Source organism: Podarcis cretensis (assembly GCF_951804945.1).
Source record: "Podarcis cretensis genome assembly, chromosome: 4".
Lineage (NCBI taxonomy): Eukaryota > Metazoa > Chordata > Lepidosauria > Squamata > Lacertidae > Podarcis > Podarcis cretensis.
Window position 1 is genome coordinate 77,173,540 of NC_137173.1, and position 10,675 is coordinate 77,184,214.

The window sequence follows — 10,675 nt, forward strand, 5'->3', positions numbered from 1 at the left end:
TGTGTGCTTTTATTTAAAATGCATCTCTGGGTTATTTGTGGGGCATAGGAATTTGTTCATCCCCCCCCCCCAAAAAAAAAAATATAGTCCGGCCCCCCACAAGGTCTGAGGGACAGTGGACTGAAAAAGTTTGCTGACCCCTGTTTTAAAACCACCTGAGTCCCATTTTGTTTTCTCTCGTGTCTCTTGCTCTACAGGTTTTCTTTGCATCTGTGCGGTCCGGAGGAAGCAGCCAAGTTTATTTCATGACGTTAGGCAGGACTTCTCTTCTGAGCTGGTAGAAGCTATTGTAGTTTGACAAGGGATTGCTGTCATCTGGAGTCTTCATAACTTGGAACCATTTGCAACTGGAGAACAGGCCTGACGTGATGTAGGGCCACATGCCACTGCGTGTGGAGGCATCACCGATGTTGGGTTCTTTTTGTTTTAAAATTGAGGCTGCGGTACGCAGCTGGTGCTGTAAAGATATTGCCATTGGGTGCTATCTGTTTTGGGATCCCACTAGAGGAAAAATCAGGTCTCCCTCTCCTTTTCCTCCTTCCCCTCCTGCAGATTGCCTAGTGAGAAAGAAAGAGACGGATCAGAAGCAAGTTTTTTGAAAGGAGGCAGGCATGAGAAGGTAGCTGGAGGGTGTTGTAGGTGGAGTCAGTGTTGCTGAAGCAGAGAGCAAATCTAATATAGTAATATTAACAATGTATTTAATTGACATTTCTTTTTTTTTTTCTTTTTTGTAATGTGACAATATGTGGGCAAAGAGGAAGATGCAGGTTTTAAAATTAATATTTATAAAATGTGAAAGGCACAGTGGTTTAGGGGGAGATAGGGTGACTTTTTTTTAAGTTTTGGCTTGGCCAAGAGTTCAGTCATTTTTTTTTCTATGTACCGAGTTTTGCCTAAAAACCACACGTGGATGATTTTTTAAATAAATAAATAGAATTGTTCATTTTTCTATAACGACTCTTCATTAGGCTAGAACTTGGTAAATGTCAGTGTTAGCACTGCCTCAGTTAAAGGTTTAATTTTTGTTTAAACCTGAAATGTGCAACAACTTTTACTACCAGTCTGCGCATGTAGCCTTTGGGGAAAGAAAATTCCAAACATGTTTATTTTTGTGCCTACCTCATGGTTTCTAATGCATACAGTAAAAGAGGTGGTTTAGGTTTCTACTTTTTTTTTTTTAGGAGAACAAATATTAATGTCCAATTATTGATAATACCAAAACTAGCAGGTTAAAGGTTTGACTGTTAATTTTGTATTGGGTTTCAGCAGAAGAGACAGCAGTTATATGAGATGGTTGATAGATTCGTAGCGGTGACACAGCAACCTAAGCAGTCCATTTCTTAAATTTTGAAAGCGAACTTTTCACTTTATTTTTTACCGATTTTATCATGAATAGAAGTTTTAAGGAATTCAGCCTAAAATTCAGAAGGTTTTACTCCTAACATGTGGGGTTTGGTAACAGGCAAGTAACAATAGTTAGGCTAGTTCTATAACTTGTTAAATGTTGTAGGAAACTTTTGGGGAAGTGACGTTTTCCTTTTCTAAGAATGCAATGCACTAAAACTATTTTAAGAATGTAGTTAATACAGCTTATTCATTTTTCTTTTTTTAAAACAGCATATACTTGTGTTTTAATGTAACATCCAACTCTTGGCTCTTTCCCTCATTTGCCCCACTTTTTTAAAGGGAAAAAAAACCCCTCAGTTTTGTTTTATCAGTAAGTTTTTGGCCTTCGTAATAAATGTCTCAAGACTAATAATTTGTTTAAAGGCTACATGTGTTTATTACTTGAGAAAACTTGAGTGTGTATTATCTGTTGGTGATGTAATAATGCACAGTGTCATTATTCGATCGTTATGGGGTTGGTTTTCTTTTTTAAGGGATTTTTTTTAAAAAACAACACTCTTTTGGGGTACTTTTGTTGACAGCTGCCTTAAGTTCACTGTTCAGCCAGTGAACTGGAGTCCAGTGTTTCATGGGCTATGTCTTCTGCTGTGGTTACCTTTATTCATGGCATGACAGGTGTAGAGATTTAAATGTGATTCTTCGATTGAGACGCTTCAATAGTTCAAATGAGATTTGTCACACAACTTGCTTTGTGTTGAACAGTACCAGTTGGGTGAACCAGCTGCTCAATAAGCCTTTCTTTTGGAATCAGACTGCTGTTCCTTTCTTTGACCAACTTATTTTTATTTACTAAGGGCTTTCTTTGCAAGATCAGGAAGGTCCCCCTCTCCCCAAAAAGGAGTAAATAGCAGAATACACACAGATAATTGTTGGCAGATAAACCTTTTGAAGTCTCTCCTATTTGAGGGGGGTGGGGAATGGTTTGGGTTTTGCATAGCACTGAACATCAGAGCTAATTCTAGACGTGGCTTTCAGTTCTCACTGTACCTGTTGGGAAACAGGTGGAAGTAGCAGCTCTGCTTTGAACAGCAAGGAATTAATAGGACTCAGAAGACCAATGCAGACAGAGGCAATAGGTTTATCTCTCACATGGCACTATAGCATATTCTCCTGGTTGACCAGACGCCCCAAAGGAAAATACTTAAAAGGCACGGTGTGGTTAAAAACTGATTTAATTCTTGACCTCTCTTCTCATGCCACCTTGCTATCTATCTATGTTTTAAAGAAGACTACTGTTAAATGCAGGAATGTTGTAATATGGAGGAATTCTCCCTGGTCAATATGCTGATGAAATTCTGTACAACAAAATAGGAGGGTAGGGGCTAGGGTGGGGCGCATGACTTGTTCAGTGGGGCAGCGGCCTTGCTGCCCCCAAACCCCACACAAATGCCAGGGGGGCTGACTTGACAAGTCAAATCAGTATTACGAAACCACTACATGAAAAAATGTTGAAATCCATTTTTAAAGCAGTGCTGTTGGTGAAGCATAAAAATACTCCTAGTTTAGTTTTAAGCTTTAAGTAATAACTTTCTGTATCTTAAGTCAAAGTAATTCTAACTGTATGACTGCAGTGGCTTTATTTTTTATTGTATGCACATGTTATGTTGGAAAAAATGTTTACAAAAATGGTTTTGTTACACTAATGTGCATCACATATTTATGGTTTATTTCGAAGTGATTTTGTGGGGTTTAGGTTTTCATAGTAGTAGCAGTACACACTTTTGTGATTTTTTTTTTAAAAAATAACCCCAAACTCTGCCAACTATAAAGATGCTTAAACAATAATAAAAATGACAAAATTACTAATTGTAGAGCTGCAAAGCAGACTGATGGCAATGAAACACTCAGCCTTTTTGCAGTGCTGTCTAATTTGTCTTTTGTGTATTATAAAATACTGTCCCCCTCTCCCCATTTTTCCTTAAATAAAGAAAAAAAAATGACACCTTGTTGTGTATGTGGAAGTATTTTGAGTGACTTTCTTTTTTCTGTGGAAGGGGGAAGTGTACGCTCTTCTAAATCGCAGTGAAAGAAACAACAGTTTCTTGGCAGCATATGGGTGAAATTGTATTCTGTAAATCTTATACTTGGTAAAACTCACAGACTATGTAGATAGACAGAGACACAACAGGGTGTGCAGCTTTGCTGAAACAATTTAGAATGTCACAGCTGGATTAAATGGGCCAACAATGTCTTTCAAGGCCCAATTCCAAAGTTTTCAGTAGAGATGATGCAAATATACTAGCAAGGTGTTTAACAACCTGCTGCTGTTACTACTGTGATTAACTTGTGCTCTTTTGTTCAGTATGGAACAAGAAGATGGAACTGTTTTGTGTGCAAAAGGCATGTGATCTGTATTTCATAAGTAAAACTACTCAGGGTACAAAAAGATTCGTAAATAATGTCCCAGAATCTCAAGTCGGAATAAACAGTGCCAAATGGATCGAAGTTTGGTTGCTTGTTTTGCAAACTAGCACTTCAAATGTCATTGTCAAGAAAATGAGAAGAGTGTGTGCCCTTAATTTGTGCTATTTTTCTAGGCGGGGGGAAAGGTGCCGGAACTCACCATGAACACCTCCCTTGTTCTCATATAATGGCAATGGAGCCTACTTGAGGGGTGCCAGAACTGAGTTCCGGCTGAATCCAAAAGGAATTCCCTGCCCTAGGCGCACTCTGGCTTTAAACCTTCACAAGAAACAGCTGAATATTTCACCTGCCTTAGCAGTTCTAAAAGCCTTTAAAAGGCTGGAGATGGGGACAGAGAGAGAGAGAGAGCGAGAGAGAGAGAATGAGAATGAGAATGTATATAGCTTGAGTGGCAATTCAGTCTGGGCCCAAGGATTCTGTGGAAGATGCTTGCATTTGTCATGACCCTGGGATCATATTCCTATTCTTCAGGTGGTGAGATCGAGGACTCTGACGGGGAACCACACACGCAGGCAAGCCCAGAAACACGTTAGCAAGAAGGTCTCATGGTTCCGTTGTACCCCCAGCCCAAGAATGTCATCTTCACATCTGGGTTGAGAGGACTTCCATCAGAAGTCCTGGTATAAATAGTTTCCTCCTGTTTCAGTGGAGTAAAAGACTGCTAGGCCTCTTCAGGCTTGAAAAGACACATTTCAGAGAAGATGGGTATTAAAACTGGGACAGAACTCAACCTAAGAGTTGCTGAAGCAACATCAGAGCCATGCTATCTTCTAAGATTCTGCCTGGGCCCTGAACATGGCCTCACCTCTTCCACATAAAACAGTATCATAGCCTTAAAATTCAACATGGCTGTGTAATTTTTCAGGGACCCTTGTCAAGGGCTGAATGGACTTGACAGTAAAGTAAATTTATTGTGCTCTAAGAAAAGCAGAATACAGTTAGCTGTATACATTGTGCAATTTTTTATTGCATAATTCTGGATTTCCTGATTGTGGGCACTACCGAAAACCCAGTCCCAACCGCAAAATCTTATTCAGCCACCTCTCGTTTATGAGACTTCAGCAGATGTTGCACACATACTTTCAAGCATATCTTAGCAGTCCTAAGGCTTCTTTTTTGTTCTTTAAAAAATAAATAAATCAAAGACAAACTTGAGTGATGTTCAATCTGCCATCTCCTGTGCTTATGTGGAGCTGTGTACATATAGATCTACTCTTGAACATATGTAAATGCAATGTTTACTGTTTTTGAAATTTAAGATTCTTGTTAGATCTGCCCATTCTCTTACCCATTGTCAAAACAAAACTGGTTTGCACAAATCCTATGTTTCCTCGACAGGAGCTTTGACTAGGGGTTAGACTTGATGAACTTTTGAGGCCTTGAAATGTTGTAAGCTGACAGTCTGTAAATCTTTCAACCTTAAAGGTAAAGGTACCCCTGCCTGTACGGGCCAGTCTTGACAGAGTCTAGGTTGTGCGCTCATCTCACTCTAGAGGCCGGGAGCCAGCGCTGTCCGCAGACACTTCTGGGTCACGTGGCCAGCGTGACGAAGCTGCTCCGGCGAACCGCCACCAGAGCAGCACACGGAAATGCCGTTTACCTTCCCACTATAAAGTGGTACCTATTTATCTACTTGCACTTAGGGGTGCTTTCGAACTGCTAGGTGGGCAGGAGCAGGGACCGAGCAACAGGAGCTCACCCCGTTGCGGGGATTCGAACTGCTGACCTTCTGATCAGCAAGTCCTAGGCTCTGTAGTTTAACCCACAGCGCCACCCGTGTCCAATGCAAGTAAAAATCCAGCCACTGTGGATGATGATGTCCTGGAGGTAGGAAAATGACTGAAATATTGGGTAAAATGTCGTTTCCTAATCCAGCAAACCACTTAGACATGTTGTTCCATTACAACATAGTACAGTTTTGAAATGCTTACTTAAAATGAACTATTGGGAGGACGTGTTCTGCATAAGAAAGTAATTTTCTGTTCCACGTGCTGCTCTCAGAATTCCCAGCATGTGCTGCAGCTACTCCATCTAAAGAATCTATACAACCATACCTGTATGATTATCATTAGAAAGGAAACGGGCCTGTAAAAGCGCTGGTACTATCTGGTGGTATTTCATACAATGCAGGAAACTATAGAAGGAAAATACTTTGAAAGCAATCTTACTGCACTTATAAAACCATTAGGAACTTTTTCCTTTGGAAGTCTGCTGAAGGAAGTACAGGTGCTTGCTATAACAAAAATTAAGGTTGCAATGCCGAGAATATAGCACTTACTGATTTATTTTTAATTCTGCAGGGCTAGAAACTATGACAATGGAATAAATAAACTTATTATTTAAAGATATAAACTACCTAATATTTTAAAAAATCTTCACGTGGTATGCCGTAGGTGTATACTAATAATTTCGTTAAACAAAAATACAGGTTAAAGCCAATGAGCTGGCAGTATAAAACCAGTATAAAAACAAAAATTCAGGAGATTCAAGCACATAAACACAGAACAATCTTATGGGTCAGGGAAAGCCTGGGTCAATGGATACGTCTTTATGAGATGACTGGTTGCTACTTTCTATATGGTAAAGGGAAGGTCATTCCATAGCATAGGGACACCAGTAGAAAGGTCACCACCCTGTGAGATTCTTTAGGGGGTAGTGTGAGAGTTCACAGACTTGAAAGAAGGTGCTCTAGAGAAGGAAGTACAAGTTACTGAACTCAGAAAATTCAGTGGTGGGAAACTTTTTTCTTGGCTTCCAGCTACCATCAATCTGTTCAGGGATCATGTTCAAGGATGGAGTCCTATTCAGAAGATTGTAGCACAATCTGTGATGCCAGAAATTTACCTTCTGCAGTGCAGCATCCCTGAATAGGGATATCTTCGAGAGAAGAAAAAGCTGAATCCTTCCCTCCTCCTCCTCTTCCTTTGGTGATCACTCGTAGCTGAGTAAGATTGTCATAATAGCAGAGAGGATTGTACAGGGAACACACACCACGCAAGTCAGATTTTAGCCACAAGCCCATTGCAGCGCCATAACATCCTACACTTGGGGAGAAGGAGAAGCATCCTTCCATTGCGCTCCTTGAGGCTGCTATTTTCAGTGTTAATGCATAGCTTTCATGTGGGGCTGGTTTTGAACAAACAGCCCTCCAACTGGAAAACTATCCTTACAGAACAACTTTGTGGAGGCCAATTCTGGATCCACACGTCCTTCCACAGTGGGGACATAGGTTTCCAGGCAAGAGTTGATCACGATGAGGGTTTGCCAAGCATGCCTTCCTCTTAGCGCATTTCTCCCTTTCGTCCTCTGTTCCAGCATCTTCAAAACCCATGACACCTTTGGTAAAGGCTGTTCTCCGACTGGAGCGCTCGCAGGCCAATGTTTCCCATTTGTCAGTGTTTATACTACATTTTTTAAGATTTGCCTTGAGAGAGTCTTTGAACCTCTTTTGTTGACCACCAGATTATGCTGGTGTAAACCCTACACAAATCCAGAGTGGAGTCCTTAAGGCTGTTGGATGGTGCCTCATCCTGGCAACTCCTGCAGCCAAGTTGGTGCCAAACGTATTGCTCTGCTTTCCTTTGGACCACATCCGTGAGGCTGAGATGGGAGTCTTTTTGTCTGGGCCAGGCTTGTGCCCTGAGGAGGTCCCTTTGGTGCTGCCAATGCAGCAATTTGACTTCACCCCTGGAGGCGCACTCCATTGTCTCTTGAGACAGACAGGTGCCAACAAAACACAAAACAGCACGAAGAAAATGCTAAGTGGGCAAGCTTTTCATATAAACTGCTTGATATATTATGCCGGGCAGCCTCTGAGAATTTCCTTGTCACACAGTCCTAATGCTGTGGTTTGTGTGAATTACCGTAGTTCTAATCTTCAAAACTCTGAGTCCACTCCTAGTTAGGGAACTCTGCGCTCTGCCAAGATTGTTTGCCCTCTGGGACGAAAGAGGTTGTCAAACTGCATAGCTTGAAAAGGCCAGGACAGCATTCTCCAGTGAATCCAGCTGCACAAAATATTACTGAAGGGGGGGGGACAAAATAACTGTGGGAAATTCAATTCTTTGCTGCTCTAGCAGAATTGCACATCCCTTTCTCCTCATTTGTTCTAAAAATACCATTTGCAAGAACTTGTTTATTCAAGAGGGAGCGATTCAATATATTTCCAAAAGTTCATCGGGACATGCTATTTCCAGGATCCCATATGGTAAGGCATGTTTAGATAATGTGTTCCTGTGCAGATCAGGGTCTCCAAAGATTCCACAGAGAGAGAGAGAGAGAGAGAGAGAGAGAGAGAGAGAGAGAGCCTGCATACACATCAATAATAATAATAATAATAATAATAATAATAATAATAATAATAATTTATTATTTATACCCCGCCCATCTGTCTGGGCCTCCCCAGCCACTCTGGGCGGCTTCCATAAAAACCAAAAATACAGTAAAATATCACACGTTAAAAACTTCCCTGAACAGGGCTGCCTTAAGATGTCTTCTGAATGTCAGGTAGTTGTTTATCGCTTTGACATCTGCTGGAAGGGCGTTCCACAGGGCGGGGGCCACTACCGAGAAGGCCCTCTGCCTGGTTCCCTGTAGCTTTGCTTCTCGCAATGAGGGAACCGCCAGAAGGCCCTCGGCGCTGGACCTCAGCGTCCGGGCAGAATGATGGGGGTGGAGACGCTCCTTCAGGTATACTGGACCGAGGCTGTTTAGGGCTTTAAAGGTCAGCGCCAACACTTTGAATTGTGCTCGGAAACATACATCAAGACTATGGGAGAGGCCAGAAATGCATGATAGAACGGACTGGTTATCTGCACCAGAAGCTTGGTCAAATTTAAATGAGCTGGGCAAATAAAATACACTGAAGACACCAAATCTCAGTGGATTTTAACTGAATGGGCGCAGTGCATTGCAGAATGTGTTGATGGCTGCCACAGGTAAATGAAAGGGCTGCTTCAAACCTGCTGAAGGTGGAAGGAGGTTTGGCAATGATACATTCAATCCAGCAGCTGATACCTGGAATGATCTGTGTTAACAAGCAGTCCAGGGAGTAGGGAGGTGAAAATCAATTCCACCAAAGGAAGATGGTATTTAACATTAGCGCTGTGCAGAAATCTGTTCTCCGCTTTCTTCCTCCATTTTTCTGCCTTTATTCTCAGAATGCTTTTGGTGTGTTTGGATTTTGAGCTTCACATGTCGTTGAGAAGAGGCCAGGAATATTCCTCTGCCCTTTGCCATTAAACATTTCTCTGGCATTCTGATGCCTCCCCAGCTGTCCACACTGCTGTTGATTTGAAAAAGCATCCTAGCAGCAGTTAACTGAGGAAGCCTTCCTTTCAGACCGCTAGGGGCATCATTTGCAGAATGAAAGAAACAGCACTCCACTCACAAATACCCACCTCAAAAATAATGTAAGTGCAATGAAAACCCCGCACCTCACCCATGAGAATTTCACTGACATTTTATCTGCCTTTTGATAATGCTCAGATACAATTCTGTTTCTCATTAATTGACAGAAGAAAATTTTGGCACACTATTAAGAATTGTAGATAACTATTGTAGTTTATTATATTTATTTCTTGCCTTCTTTACACAAAAGCAGTGCTTTTTTCGGGGGGGGGGGCACAGGGGTACACATACCCCTAAACATTTTGTGAATCTAAGTCTGGCCTCATTGAGGGGCAGTATTTCAATATTGTATTTCAGTATTTCAATATGGAAAATGAGGAAAATTAGAATACCCCCAAACTTTTTTTTTTTTTTTTTTTAGAAAAAAAGCACTGCACAAAAGTGTTTCGAAGTGACGTACAGTGTGGCAACAAAACACTAAATCCAAGTATAGGAGCAGGAATAAAAACCTGAAATGCTCATCCATAAATATATTTTAAAGAGTAGGTCCAACTAACCCACTAAAAAAAAGTCCACAGATGGGTATTGCATACATCCAATATACTCTTCCAATTAAGGGCTGTAAACCCAGGTAAATAAAAATAAAGGGTTGCATTGAAGGAGTTGTTCCATTTGTGCAAGGACTTTCCCCCCCACTCGCTTGTGCAAATGAGCTATAGCGGGTTAGGGAAAACCACAAAAAGATTGGGGGTGCATGGAAGGAGAGGGAGGGGAAGTTGTGTTGCACCAGTGAAAATCCTTGTGCGGTTGGAATAACTTGTTGGATACAACCCATAGATTCCTATGTACGTACAGAAGTCATGCTGTTGGAGAGGAAGGATGACAATTCTGGCCTTTGTAGTTTCTTTCCACTGAATCAGTGCTGAGATTTAAGGGACCATAGGCATGACACATCCCCCACCAAGAAATATCCGTTGGGTAACATCTAACCCCTGCAATTCCCTCTACATTTCTCACAAATACTTCTCACACTTCTCACATACCTTTGCAGGATACTTAAGCAATATTCCTGCATCCTGTCTTGCCAATATAGAGTCGTTGAGTTTAATTGTCTTGCCACACATCTTGCCAATTGTACAATCCTATCTTAAGGGGCTGATGGTGCTTAACTGAAGCTTTCTGTACTATAAAGGTAGAGACAATAAAATGATTCTGGATCTTTGGATCAGACCCAGCAGGGATCTTATGTTTCTTCCCCCAGCTCCTGTGTGACCTTTTTGGGAAGTTGACATGGAGCCAGTCTTTAAATCTCCAACCCAGTCATGAGTATTTTCCCTATCGTTTTGTTTCTAGGTATAATCTTATTGCTTCAGGGGAAATGTTATTGTGGTTCTGTCTTCCTTCACTGATCTTTCGCTTTGCTTAATTTTTGCCTTTTAATCTTTAGTTGAATTCCCATAACTCTCCTATGGTTAATGGGTGATCAGTTGCTTCT

At 41.3% G+C, this 10,675-nt stretch overlaps 1 protein-coding gene across 4 annotated transcripts in view; it reads left to right on the forward strand.

Annotated features, from left to right (window-relative positions):
• MAP4K4 (mitogen-activated protein kinase kinase kinase kinase 4) overlaps positions 1 to 943 on the forward strand; it is a 136,477-nt gene extending 135,534 nt beyond the window's left edge. For all 4 annotated transcript variants that reach the window (XM_079973142.1, XM_079973143.1, XM_079973144.1 and 1 more), the window contains one exon: positions 198 to 943. In XM_079973142.1, coding sequence (XP_079829268.1) covers positions 198 to 281 — 84 coding nt within the window. In that variant the 3' untranslated portion in view covers positions 282 to 943. The remainder of the gene's footprint in view (positions 1 to 197) is intronic.
• Positions 944 to 10,675: the final 9,732 nt, after the last annotated feature.